Source organism: Botryllus schlosseri, chromosome 7, assembly GCF_051294905.1.
Source record: "Botryllus schlosseri isolate E-star chromosome 7, Bs_hap1, whole genome shotgun sequence".
In the NCBI taxonomy this organism is placed as follows: domain Eukaryota; kingdom Metazoa; phylum Chordata; class Ascidiacea; order Stolidobranchia; family Styelidae; genus Botryllus; species Botryllus schlosseri.
In genome coordinates this window covers 198374-212839 of record NC_137242.1, presented here as the reverse complement: position 1 = coordinate 212839, position 14466 = coordinate 198374, and the positions used below count along the sequence as shown (strand labels likewise).

Here is a 14466-nt window from a genome sequence, read left to right as displayed (position 1 = left end):
GCTTCGATCACTTCGTTTGCGGTCAATTTATTTGTGAGAGAACATGAGGCTCAGTGAATTGCACGGTCATTGAATGATTGGTCGCTCTCATGGGTTATACCAGCGTTTCGCGAACAATCCAAACGTATGCAAGATACAGATTTTTATCGGCACCGATTACATGATGACTTGAAATTGACTCGTGAATTTTGCTCCGAGTCACGAGTCAATCCACATTTCTGATACGCCGAGTCAAGTCAAGTCAAGTCATTTCAGCAAAGTGACTCGAGTCAAGTCAAGTCATACGAAAAAGCTGACTCGACTCTGACTCGAGTCATCCCCAGAGGTGGTCAAAGTAGTCAAGAAAGCTACTCAAGTAGAAGTAGAAGTAGCGACGAATAAATCTACTCAAGTACGAGTAGAAGTACTTCTTCAATGAGCCACCTAAAACTACTTGAAGTAGAAGTAGAATTGGCCGACTTTAAATCTACTCAAGTAAGTAAGTAGTTTTGAAAACAGTCTTAATTCGTTCGCATGGACTGTCAAAAGCTGCGAATTGAGCTATGCGGCAGGTGCAGAGAGCTTGATTCGCATTGATGCATACAAAGAGGTATCAATATTCGACTGAATATGCATTGTTTCGCATCATGGGATGCAAATTATAGTATTGATATGAAAGTGCGATACTAACCATTTGTTTACTAGAATACCCCGTTTTTAGAGAATATCATGGCCCTACCCCATATTATAAGGCGCCAAGTTTAGGCGAAGAGCAATACGTTGAAGTTGTATCGGATATGGTTTCATCACTTTGCGTGATTAGTATACGTTAATAACAAATATTGATGATCTTAAAAGTTATATTTATTAGTGTAGCTTTATTTTCGGAAAATAGAGGCATTACTACACTATCTTTTGTGCTTCAACATGTATGTCCTGTAGACAAAAGAACTGAAAGTAATTACTACTCAAAGTATGATACTCGCAATTGAAAGTGAAATACAAATACCACTTCTAAAAAGTGGAAAATATACTCCATGTCTTTTGTCCATAAAGCTTCAAGTTTATCTGCTAAAATAGGTGTAACGTTGAAAAAAAGCTGGATTTTCCATATTACCAAGACACGTAATGGCCTGCTAGATTACGATATGATAGGTAATTGCTAGATTGCGAAACGGTAGTTTCAAACGTTATGGCGGGCCATATTTACTGTGATGACTGATGAAATATTTGATATGGGCGACAATGCGGTGTGAGAGGAATCAAGCAATCCGGTGCCTAAATATTATTCCCTGATACTTTCTTGAAAACATATTTGTCAGTCCATTACTACTATGCGCGAGGCGCAACAAAATTTCTGGGCTTCACTTGACTTTCATGAATATTAAATGTTGGTACTAAATGAAAACAGCCCCGAAATTCCTCAGGCTATCTTTCGTATTGGGGGATTAAACTACTTCTACTTGACAAACTGAAAATAGCGAAAAGTAAGTAGATCACAAAATTTTATGAAGTAGAAGTAGAAGTAGAGAAAATCAGATCTACTTGAGTAAGTACCACAAGTAGAGGAAAACTACTTGAGTACTTCCAAAAAGTAGAAGTACTTCGTTACTGACCACCTCTGGTCATCCCAACACTGCTATGATCTACCATTAAACTCAGCCTAATGCCCGATTCAACAGTGATCCAACGCTAAAAATGCCAAATGGTGTTTTACTGGATTCGGAAATGTCTTGGAAGAATCGTCACATAGGCTACAATTACTCAACCACAACTATAACAGAAGTCCTGTTTCATCCCCTTAATTACACTCTGCCAATAAAGAACTGAAACTGGAAACTGAAACTAGAACTCAACTTAATAGCCTACTCGTATTTGAAAGAAAAAGAAAAATACTACTTCTAAAAAGAGGAAAATACATTTCATATCTTTTGTCCAGAAAGCTTCAACGGTAGTCTGCTAAAACAGGTCTAACGTTAAAAAAGTCAAAGTCCACTTTTCCAGATTAGGACACGTCATGGGCTGGTAGGTATAATAGGTAATTGCTAGGTTGCGAAACGGTAGTTTCAAACATTATGGGGGGCCAGACTTACTGTGATGAAATATTTGATATAGGTGCTGACAATGCGATGTGAACGGGACCACGCAACCCGGTGTCTCTAAATTATATTCAGCGATACTTTCCTTGCAACATATTTGTCACTCAATAACTACTGTGCGCGGAGCGCAACGAAAATTCTGGGTATTACATGACTTTTATGAAAATTAAATATTGGTATTACGTGAAAACAGCCCCGAAATTCCTTAGAATATCTTTCTTATTGGGGGATTAAACTACTTCTACTTGACCAACTTAAAATAGCGAAAAGTAAGTAAGTAGTTCACAAAATATTATGAAGTAGAAGTAGAAGTAGAAGTAGCGAAAAATATCTACTGAAGTAAGTACCAGAAGTAGGGGGAAACTACTTGAGTACTTCGAAAAAGTAGAAGTACTTCGTAACTGACCACCTCTGGAATCATACGTATCTTTGTCAGAACCCCACGGGGGCCTGGATGTGCAATTGTACAACTGATAACTCGCTACTTACAAGATTTGGTGTTCTAAACATAGAAGATATGAGGAAGGTCTGGAAATTGTCAATATCAGTTCCATTGCGGTCAATGTCCCTCAAATTTCAATGACTGCTTCACCTCGGAGTCAAAAGCGCACATGGACGGCACACGCGCGAAGAACAACTACCATATGATCAGGACGGAATACAAGAAAACGTATTGCTTTATCAAGTATATGCTGGACCCCAATTGTGGACTACAGCATCTCGCCGGTTATTTGACAGTCGTCGAGCGTGTCCGCATTCAAGTCGAAATGTAAGAAAATTCTTCTAAATGAACATTCAGCCTTCAGGATTACCGGACCACGACCTAACATCGATGTCTCCACATGCCACATCATTTTGTCGCTTGCCTTTTATATCATCTGCTTTTCTTTTCATTCAGTATGCAAGTGTGCACTGTGCATGTCTCTTCTCCATACTTCGCCTAGGCCAAGGTGGGTCTGCTCAAAGACTAGGTTCTCCAATAAGTCGTTTCGACACCTTCCTATATTTTTATTGTATCGCAGTTTTGTGTTGTTTTGAAATGATGAAAATATTAATAAACATACTGATCTTTTGGTAGATCTCTCGATACTTTCCTTTTCGTTTTTTTCGTCCTTCGTGGTTTCCTGGGCTTTCGGTTGTTGAAAAGAGCAGTAACGTAGGAGAGTAGTGATGAGTTGAGTAGAACGAAAAAACGACAGATGCTTCGAAATTTTGTACTGCCGCGTCCAGCCCGATTCTCCAGCGTAAATGACGATTGATAAACCTGGGATAACCCATCAAGGCACTGGCGGCAGTTACACAAGACCGGCACCTGCATACACTACTATAGAATGTTGATACGTCAGACGTAAGGGTGTCCGTCCGTCTAGCGCGGCGCGAAGATCAGGGATATCTAGTTCCAGGCATCACTGGCGATGATTAACAACTTTTGTGTTTCAATATGTTAACGTTTATATAGCTCAGTGGCACTATAGTGATTGTAGGATCTCTATAGCAGAGATGAGCATGGATTAGGATTAGGTTTTGAAAAAACAGGATTTGTGAAATTTTTTCGGATTTGGATTGGATTTGGATTAGATATTGTTTCAGAACGGATTAGGATTCGGATTAAATTTACCTATTTTCTGGAAGATTGAAATGTCGTGTGGCGAATGGCGACAAACTTTATTCAGATCAGTTAATAATGTAATTATGGTTACTTAGTTATCTTGAATCAAGTGAATCGTTGGTTGTGAAAGAAAATTAGTATTTTAGTTATAAATAGTGGCACAAATACTTGAAATTCTCTACTGGCAGAAATAAATGTGCTGCTGTTGGCATTTATAGTGCTGCACGTGAGCGCAGAGAGATTTCAGAGATTTCGCTGTTTCGTCCTCCTGGGTCTACGTAGTCCGTTTGCTCGATTGCTGCATCTGAATGATCTGATACAGGAAATCTGGTCTGGTGTTGATGATTTTGACAGCAGGCATGTATGACAGAGATTATCGGTAAAGTTGATAGGTATGAAGCAGATCCGCTTCACCCAGTAATCTCGATGGCTTCGTTAAATCTTAATACATTCATATTTCAATATTGTTGAAATGGATATATTGTAGTTCTGTACCTCGTATACACTACAAAAAAAAAATTAGACAATTTGGTCTCAAAATTAGACAAATTTGGTCTCAAATTTAAGAAATGAGGATGATTTGGTCTCATTTTACCACCCACTCACCATAAATGCTATTTTCGACTCAGACAACCATATATATATTTTAACGCAGAGCGAACGTTTGTAGTTGTATAATTGTATATCTGACTCCAAGATGTATTATTGACTCCAAGAAGGTTGCGTTTTACAATTCGCTGCGTGTTTCTTCTTTCGTTCGACGAACCGGCGTAACCGCGCCGTACGGCCTTGTTGGCTGACGTACCACGAAGCCTGTCTATTGGACACGTATTCGATGGATCACACTGACGAATATATTTGTTTCCGTCTCCACGACTTGTAACTTTATTGACTCACGTACGACAAAGTAACGGACTTCCGAATCAGCGAAATATCATGAATTGAATGACCGTCTCTCATAGCCACGAGAGAGTACATGCACGAATTGTTATCTACGTTCACACGATAAAATATACGACTTACAAAGGTCTTATCAGGTTCCAGTTCAGATAATTATGTAAGGTTTACCAACTCCTTATCGAATAATATTTAAATGGCGTTATACCAATATACTCCGTTAAATATATTGATCTGAATAGTACACGTGAGTAGTAAGTGGCATGTACCTTGATAACTATATCTAGTGAATACCTTGTAAAGTTGATACAGGATCATCTCAACACTGCAATTTATGGTCACTCTCATCCAGTCATCCTTCCCCTCCTCCGCTCAGACCCCTAACATTGAAAAGGATGCCCCCAAGGCACTGCTACCATTTTCGATCAATTTCTGGCTTACTTTTGAGACATAAAGTACTTGGTAAGACTAATTGGTCTTTAAGACATTTTTTCATAAAAAGTCACTTCAAGATAATAAGATAAAAAATGTCTTATTTTTTTTTGTAGTGTAGTCTTTGCACTCCAACTTAATCATTCTAAAAAGCTTATAAGGAATTTTTGTACGGTGTGCCATGACAAAAGTATTTGAAACGACTCTGCCCTCTGGGATGTCTATACAATTTAGTAAACTGACACTGATACCATACCACTGCGACGTTTCATCTGGGGTGTAGGATTGTTAATAAAGAACTCCAAAAGTGAATTGGCTTTCATGTTTTCTGTGTAGTCTCAACCTAACAATTATGTATCTGTTTTTGCTTACTATATAACTAGCATTATGGCTCGTGGTCTTTATATAGTGGCATCACTGGAATAGAATTGATGAATGACCCCAAATCTTTCAAATCCTTCAAATCAAGAGGGTTGCATGTAACACTGCTATTTAAGCAAGAAACATTATAATTACTAATTAGTTACTTGTTGTTGTTGATATTTGATAGCAAAGGACGCAGATTTAAGCAATGCATGTACTGTGGAATCAGAGTATGGCCCAAGTCCGTTTTTCACATTTTAAGAAAATCAAGTTTTTGTAAAGTTTCCAATTTCTTTCTGCCATATCTTGTAAGTAAGATTTTTTATAGCAAGAAATGAATGAATGAAATATGAGGTCCATGGAATACATATCAATAAACCCGCCGATTAGTGCATTTATTGATGCAAAAATGCAATGAATTAATAAATATTTCTGAAATCCAATAACTTTCAGATGATCGCAACATACCATCTTGAGCAACGAACCATACATTTTTTTATCTCTGGCTGTGACGAATGACTTAATTTCAGTGTAATGGAGGAGCAAGGCCGAAACCGCAAAGAATTGCACGCTGATATTCAGGAGCATCCACCATCCAACAGGTTCAGTGCGTGGGAGGAGCAGTTGCTGATTGAAGTTGGTTTTTAAGAGCTATTCTGTAATAGCGATGGCCTAAATAACATTGATTCTTCAGACTGATGGCGAACAATCGTTTGAGGCCCGCCTCACCAATTACCAGCAACACACAGACCAGAAGCTGTGGCTCTCATTTCAAACGACAGCGTCGGCTATAGCTCAACTGTACCGAGGTTAGTGTGAACAAAAATCTGTTCCAGACAGACTAGGACAACTTGAATACACTCTAGTTGTGTGATTAGACTGATTGTATAGCAAAATGACAAAAATCTGATTCTAGTCCAATTTGTGAAATGATTCTGTGTTGTCATCTAATTTCGAGCTTGAATTAAAATGCTTCAGAAGAACTGTATTGTGTGAAACAATCCGAGCCTGGTGTTCAGACATTTTCCATGCTCGAGCTTGTAAGAATGAACTCTGCAATGTATTTCAATTTCAAAGTTTTTGTAAATTCAGTCATTCTTATTCTAATCTAATTTGAAAAAAAACATGTCGCCATAATTCTAATTGTGATCTCTTTTGGCAAAATACTGCAGTCTAATTTAGTAAATGGTGTCATTCTAATTCTAGTCTAATTTTGAAAAAATATGTGGCTATTTTAGCCATCATCCTATTGCTACCGTGATCTAATTTAGAAAAAACTGAGTAGCTATAATTCTAATTCCAGTCTGATTTTGTAAAAACCTTTCTCTGCAGACATTTGTCATTCTCGTGCTTATTCGAATGAACTCTGATTTGATATGATATGAATTAAACTCGTTTTTTGTTGTATTTTTCTCCAATTAAGAATTTAATACAATTTCTAAGTTTATACAAATTGAGTACCGGTAGTACTAATTCTAATCTAATTTGGAAAAGCTCAAAAATTTCTAGTAAACCAACTCTAGTTCCACTAAGCTTTCAATCTGTTTCATATTTAGAACGTCTCCAACAACACGAAGGGGGTTGGATGCCGTTTCAGAACTCCGCTGCCTCTGCAACAAATCTTTACAAAGGTATATTACGGCTTTGCTGTCACGCTGATAAGCTTGTTAAAGGCAGGGCAAACTGTAAAACCTAACTGCACATTTAGGGTTGCAACAGTTTTTCAAATTTCACTGGCTCGTTGATAAATGTGTTGGGTTGGCTGAAAAAAACACTGCACATCTACTTTGGCTCAATTCCAACCTGTCGAAGCGTAGCTATGAGAGTATAATATTCTAGCATTATTGTAAAAAATGCATTTTCCAAATTTTACTTGCTCTTCCATGAAATTGTTAGGTTGTCTGAAAAAACGAAGCTAAAAACATTCGACTCAATTTCAACCTGCAGAAGTGATGTTATTGCAGTAGCCTATTTACGATGGGTTATTTCATAATTAATAATAAAAGAATTTCCCACCGTAAATACGGTACTATTTTTTTCCGATCCAAAATAAGAGCCTGTTCCAGTTACCGTCAATTTCAGATCAGCCCCAATTATTTTCAAATATTTTCGAATTGGTGTGTTCAGTTTGGAAGCGGTGCTAAAGTGTGAATAGGCAAAATCCAAATATTTCAGATCAGCCCCAATTATTTTCAAATATTTTCGAATTGGTGTGTTCAGTTTGGAAGCGGTGCTAAAGTGTGAATAGGCAAAATCCAAATTGAGATCCAGGTTTGTCGTTCAGAATCTGTGGAAATATCGCGAACCACGAGAGATCTGGCGATTCAGTGCGGCTTTCAGCGCAGAAATAAGGAATTGATTTCGTGGGCTCGCAAAAGGAAACGAAATATCAGGTCGGTGTTATTTCTTGATGCAATTGAATCTTTTTGGATAATTCCAGTCTAATTGAGAGCAAAATCTCCATAATCTAATTATGATTTAATTCGTGAAATGTTTCTATTGTCCAAAATTCATATTTGAGAATTCATCTCATCAACAGCCAAAACATTCGACGCCATCAAACTATCCGTTGGGATTGCTGGCATTCTGATTGCTCTCTTTACTATTTTCTGATATGATGGTAAGAGGGGCGTGGAATTTTTCACTATCATAAAGGGGGCGTGTTTAAACAAGTTTTAGAGCCACTGACTGCACTAGATAGTTGCCGACTTTGATGCTACTCAAGTAAAATAATGAAATATTTCCTGGTAGAGTCGAGATAAATGCCAATGTGATGCTCTTGTAGAATAATGAAATACTGCATAGTAGCTGGTGGAATTGAAATGGTTGCTCACATTGATGCTAGTCAAATAGAATAGTTGGATATCTTGGCTACAATAACAAAATTTGAACCAATTTCTACAAATGTCTGTTCTCAGGCGAGAAGACCTTTTGAGCTTTCTCTGCGGGCGATCCCCGCATCGCACATCCGGGGGCCGCCCCTCGAAACACTCCCCGGCCTTACCCAAGCCGGACCACGTCACCCACGAACTGGACCTGCGTCAATTTCACGAGGCCGTCTCCTTGCAAGGTCTGTTTTCAGTGGGTTTTTGTTTTTGATTAATTGATGAATTTGTCCCAGAAGTGCCCAAGCAATCTGTGTTGCTACTCAAGTAGAATGTCAAAGACGCATTTCTTACGACGATTTCACTTGAAGTAGTTATGCAAGCTTCTCACAAACTAATTTCTACTTGTGAATATCGAAATTGTAAAGCATTCAGTAAGTAGTTTTTCCTAAAAAATGTTCGAGTACAATTCAAAGTAGTCTAAAGCAGTGGTTCTTAACGGGGGGTCCGCGAAGCATTTTCAGGTGGTCTGCAAAACCTCCAAACTTGAAAAATGTTTGTTAACCTAATTGGTATTTTTGTAAATTGGAGAAATCACGAGACAGTTTCGCTTCGTAACAGCTAAAACTTCCGAACTCACGTGAACAGAATTGCCGTCTGTGATGAAATATTTTACTGTGCAAACTCATTCTAAGTTCAAAATTGCCAATAACCTACTTATACAAACATATTGCTTAGAGATGTTCTGTTAGGATGTTTGAAAAATTAATTTTGGAAAAAATTCATTTTCTCCTGTGATATACCTAACCGCTATTCCTGAATAACTTCAAGATGAGCTGCTATACGTTAGGCTGGATGTTATATGTTCATTAAAAATATGTTTTTCAATGTTCATGTCATATATGCTGCGATCATACCCAAAAGTGTCTTGGGAAGCTTGCGTTATTATTACATTCGTCACCACCTATCTTTGTGGAAATGGATTTTTGGCACTCGCTCTTATCAAATAGACGGCATGGATTTTCAAGACACAACCGCGTACTTCCAAGAAATTTAGCTACAGAATTCGCTTTGCAATGATAAAAGTCTTCCCAACTTCTGCATAAAATAGGTGGCTATGATGTTATTTTCAAGAAGGGTCATTTTGTTGCTATTTATCACTAGCCTACAGTTGATAGTTGCACAGGACAGACGAGTGCTGCACGATGATAAAGTTACAGTTGAACTAAAACTTGGGGGTCCGAGAAGACAAAAAGGTTGAGGACCGCTGGTCTAAAACATAACCATCTAAGTAACTCCTTGCACATTAGACAAAATGCACTTGACTCATTTACAAGTAGAAGCGGTAATTCCAAGTAGAAGCGGTAATTCCAAAGACATGTCAAAGCTGCTTTACGCGTAAACAGTAAATGAAAGGTCTGAAAGGTACTGGACTCGTTTTGAAACGTAGATTTGGTCGAGAGGCACCTTTTTAGCAGTTCGTGGCAGGTGGAGGGGGCTACAGTAAAAATTGCAAATTGTATCTTGGCAACGAAAGCAAAATGATAAATACGTGTAAGGGACGAAAATATATTCAGTTATCGCTATTTGGGATGATGGGAACCCCTGCGACAACTCGGGCCACATTATGCCATAATGCTGAAACACATGCTGACTTTTTAAACGTCACCATATGTATCAACTGGAGCAATCAAATGGTATAATAAAATCAATATCTTCTGTCGCTTTGCCAATAATTCCGACGAAGACTTGCAAAGGAATATAATCTTACGCCTTAACGGTCAGGACCGGACCAGACAATGTATTCGGCGTCTGACTATTGCTGCATTGATATTGAGCAGTGTGTAAAACGAGTTTCTATACTTACTGCCGATATTACCTCATAAACAAGTTATACAGTTGCCAACATCCTAATCGCAAGTATTTGGTTTTTATGATATAATAAACATATCAAATCAAGATTGAACCCGTACGCCTACTAAATTTTTTACAGCAGAGAGTCGCTAAGCATTCAGGAACGGAAAGCTGAATATTTCGAGCAAACTTTGTAACAAAGCAAGTAGAATTTTTGAGATTGGCAAGGCGTATGCTCGGTTATTGTTGGTTTTCATTACGTTGCCACTGGCAACTTGCCAGTCCTGTGCATAGAGTGGTCTGAAGTTGAAATGCAAAGAATTTCAACTGAAGGTGTTATAATGACGTGAAAAATTGTATTGTACCAAAATGGTTCACAGGGCAGAACCTACCAAGGTTCTTTTGTCAACGTGAACCTCTACCCTCTAACGTTCACTGGTTCACACCATCCCTAATCGATAATGTCTATTTCACACTGTTTTTCTAATGTTTCACTAAAAATAGTTTTGTGGACACGGACTACTTGCTACTTTTCAAAACCCAAATTGTTGAAAGAGTAGTTTTTCTGGAAAATGATTCGAGTAGAGGTACTCTGTTATTCACCGCCTCTGATTCGTCCCAGGTCTGAGCGGCGCCATGGCGGGGATCAGCGTCCGCGGTCACCCCGGCTCGCCCAGTCAAAGGCAGAGGACGCCTCCCGTGCCCGGCTTGGACCCTCCACCCCCTGAAGGGGTTCGCCATCGCAGGACTGAGTCGTCGCCCTCCACCTCGTCCATGCGAATGGAGTCTCGAAAACGAAACCCGTCTTCCGATTCCAGCAGCTCGGACTGTCCAAACGTTTCTAAGAAGCCCAGAAAATAGCCTCCGTTGTTCGCTGGACGCATCTCGCGTTTCCGACGCTCGGAGAGTCTTCATTTCTGTTGATATCGACTCCTCGAGTGGTTCTCATCCTCAAAGTCATTTTATTTCGTGTCCGGAATTTTGGTCAAGTGCAGTTTCATATCCACAACAACATGACCATCGCCAATCAGGTTTAACATCGAGTCAAATGTAGGGCTTGCCACTATGATTCGAGTAATAACTCTTATGGTTCGAGTCGACTACTGAAATGATATGCTCCTTACCACCAAGAGTTAATTTATCGACAAGAATTCTATTTTCAAAAGAATTTTCCTCTGCGGCAGCCTTGAAACCTCGATTGGTGTTGTCACAGCAGACGAAACATGTAGTTCAAAGCTACGCACGTTCTTGGAATCGACATATCTGTAAAATCTTGATCAACCGACAGCATTGTCACAAAGCGCATTGAAATGGTGTGGTCGCTGTAATAATCTTGAGTGCTATGTACAACTTGCATGATATTGCTTGTGGCGTAAAAGGTACATATTTGATCTTTCGACATTAATACTGTAATGACGTGATTTTAATTATCGAATACTCGTTTCAGAATCGATCTCTCATGCACTCGATGCTGCATAACCCTAGTCAAAATGTATGGCGTTTATAATTGGTTTAGTGCATTGTAACAGTATTTATTGCCCTCACCCCAACCCTGATGCTATGTTTTATCTCATACCTAACCCCCTATTTTACGACATCTCAACCCTACACCAATTATGTAGGGTATTCATTTTAACATGTGCAACTGATGGTCGATGGTCATTTTGTTACGGGTGAGAATGCACACCAGACCTCTGCATTTTACAGAAGGCGCCAATGCCGAATAGTCGATCAGCGATAATGAACTCTCGAGCAACCGAATTTTGTTCGAGATGCGGCGTGATAAGGTGTTCTGGAGTTCTTTGCTTCCGCCGCTCCAACTATCTAGTGTTCCAAAATGTGTCCTGCCTCCCGATTTTTTGTTTTGTTGAGAATGTTTCTTGTCCTGTTCGGTCGTTTTTTCTGTCTTGTGAGTAAAAGTATTATCTATCGCATAGAAAGAACTCGTCTGCCGGCTGCTTGAATCGCGCGTAATCGAAGTGGGTGTATGACAGGGTTTTGCAGATTGTTCAGTTTGTTATTAGTAGGGCGATTTTTTTTTGACATGTCAAAATTGTTCATCAAGTCAAATTTTTTTCTGATGTCTGCATTTCGTTTGTATTGCAGATTTTGCACAGTCGGTGAACTTATCATTTGATATTTTACAGCTTGTAGCCTACTTTGTAGGCCTACCATTGTAAACGGTCAAAGAAAACAAATATGTAGACATGGTGTTAAGGTCAACGTGCCCTAATACCCCAACTGAAGAAAGACTTCTTGGGCATTGCATCATTATTATATTATAGGGTTACCATACGTCCTCTTTTAAGAGGATTTGTCCTCTTTTTTGAAAGTGTCCACGGAGGACGCCCTTTTGTCCTCTTTTTTGAGATTTTGTCCTCCGTTTTGAAAATTGAGGTCACATTTAGAGCAAAATGCGAGTGATATTCCTAAAATTAGCACAGGCGAGCATTTCGGAAAAACGGCGATTTGAGCCCCGAGCGAAAAGTTGACCTTTTTTTTAGTCATCCACCTACCAAGGTGGAGCGAAAAACGGTATTTTGAGTTCTGATTGGAAAGATGACCTTTTTTTTTTTTTTAGTCAACCGATGACACACTCGGAAAAATTCACCGATTTTTCAGAATTCTTCTCCAGTTTTGCAAGTGTGGGGTCAGCACGCGTGGGTTAGGATTAGGGTGTCGTAAGATGAGGTTGCATGTGTGGGGTTGCGTATGCGTAAAATGGGGTTACAGTTGCATGTGTGGGGGTTGCGTATGCGGGGTTAGGATAGGGGTGGCAGGGTTGCGGTTGCACGTGTGGGGTTGCGTATGCGTAAAATGAGGTGGTGGGGCTACAGTTGCATGTGTGGGGTTTGCATGTGTTGGGTTGCGTATGCGGGGTTAGGATAGGGGTGGCAGGGTTGCACGTGTGGGGTTGCGTATGCATAAAATGAGGTGGTGGGGTTACAGTTGCATGTGTGGGGTTTGCATGTGTTGGGTTGCGTATGCGGGGTTAGAAGGGTGTCGTAAGATGAGGTTGCATGTGTGGGGTTAGGATTAGGGTGTCGTAAGATGAGGTGGTGGGGTTGCAGTTGCATGTGTGGGGTGAGGTGGTGGGGGTGTGGTTGCAGTTGCATGTGCGCGGTTAGGATAGGGGTTGCGGTTGCATGTGTGGGGTTAGGGATTGGGGTGTCAGCACGCGTGGGTTAGGATTAGGGTGTCGTAAGATGAGGTGGTGGGGTGTCATAGGAATGGGTTGGGGTTTAGGCTGAGGCTAATTTAACCCAAATTTCACGATACCAAGACTACAAAATGCTCATGGGGAACATTGCTTCTTCATGTTCATGTGGTTGTGGACCCGGTGGAAATTCCGTATCATACGTAACGCTTACTTAATACTTACCGTTGGTTAGGTCGTAGACCCTTAGATAAGCTCTGAAATCTGCGGCCGCCGTGGATGCAGTGAAAAGATATCTGGCCATACTTGAGCGCATCACTGAAATTTCGCCGAGTGGTTCGCTTTCTTACTGCATCGAGCGTACGTGAATCTCTCTTGTAGAGCTGGACGTAATTTTCTTTCTGGTATTTCTCCAAAGCACTTTTTAAGTCTTCATAAGAGGCGAACCTACTCTCGGAATCCATGCCGCAGTTACGGCCCACAGTTCCGGAAATCCCGGCACCCATTCTGCAGTTGCGGCATGCTTACGCCGGACGAATAGCCTGAGGAACTTTATTCGTCCGGGACCGGACGAGTAGACACTTCCTTTCGGAATACATGGGTCGGTTTTATGGCCGTCAATCATTTTGGAAGCGCACTTTGCGGAGTCGCATGTAGCCTATTTTATATATATTCGTGTGTCCCGGAACGGAAGTTGCCAGAACTATCAGTCCCCAACACCCATACTTAACTGACACTCCTATAGACTCAATCAACCCAACGACCTCGGGCTATTGTATTGTATCTACTGGTACTGTTGTATTTTCATAATAGAGAATTCTAAATAATAGCTAAATTCAATAATGGGTATTTGCGGAAGAGTTTTTTTTTCGTGATACCGATATTAAAGGTCAACTGCATCTGAAAAATGACTTTGCCTTATTTCGTACGTTATGTGGTTAGGAATATGAATAAAATAATAATAATTGAAATTACATGATAGTTTTCAAGTAATCAAGACATGAATGGACAATAAATCGCGCGAGGCGCGAAGAAAAAATTGAGGTTACATACATCTACGGCAAAATACTGTAATATCTACTGATTTAAAAAAAAATCCAAACTTTTTTTTGGGGGGGCGACCGCCCCTTTCGCCCCTCCCTGGCTACGCCAGTGAACCCTGTGTAAATGTATATACGGACTATACGCAAAGAAGAAGTGTTTGAAGAGCATCTTGGAGGCACAGAACTTCAATATACAATTGAATAGTAT

The 14466-nt window shown here is 39.9% G+C and overlaps 1 protein-coding gene across 4 annotated transcripts; it reads left to right on the top strand.

Moving 5' to 3' along the window:
• The first annotated feature begins 3894 nt into the window (after positions 1-3894).
• On the top strand, positions 3895-12001 carry LOC145442497 (HUWE1-associated protein modifying stress responses-like). Of its 4 annotated transcripts, none has more exons than XM_080320432.1 (7): positions 3895-4044; positions 5910-6015; positions 6074-6188; positions 6936-7010; positions 7664-7772; positions 8298-8449; positions 10681-12001. In XM_080320432.1, exons 2-7 carry the CDS (start codon positions 5914-5916, stop codon positions 10917-10919), a joined length of 792 nt encoding a protein of 263 aa, XP_080176558.1. In that variant the 5' UTR covers positions 3895-4044; positions 5910-5913; the 3' UTR covers positions 10920-12001. The 4 variants fall into 4 exon arrangements, with proteins under 4 accessions (XP_080176558.1, XP_080176556.1, XP_080176555.1 ...); XM_080320430.1 differs by having other exon boundaries at positions 3924-4079; XM_080320429.1 differs by having other exon boundaries at positions 3939-4066.
• The last annotated feature ends 2465 nt before the right edge of the window (positions 12002-14466 follow it).

Coding starts and splice junctions, on each gene's coding strand:
- LOC145442497 (XM_080320429.1), top strand. CDS start 4,029: ATGATTTTGACAGCAGGCATGTATGACAGAGATTATCG. Junction 4,067..5,909: donor ATGTATGACAGAGATTATCG/GTAAAGTTGATA, acceptor ACTTAATTTCAG/TGTAATGGAGGAGCAAGGCC. Junction 8,450..10,680: donor CGAGGCCGTCTCCTTGCAAG/GTCTGTTTTCAG, acceptor GATTCGTCCCAG/GTCTGAGCGGCGCCATGGCG.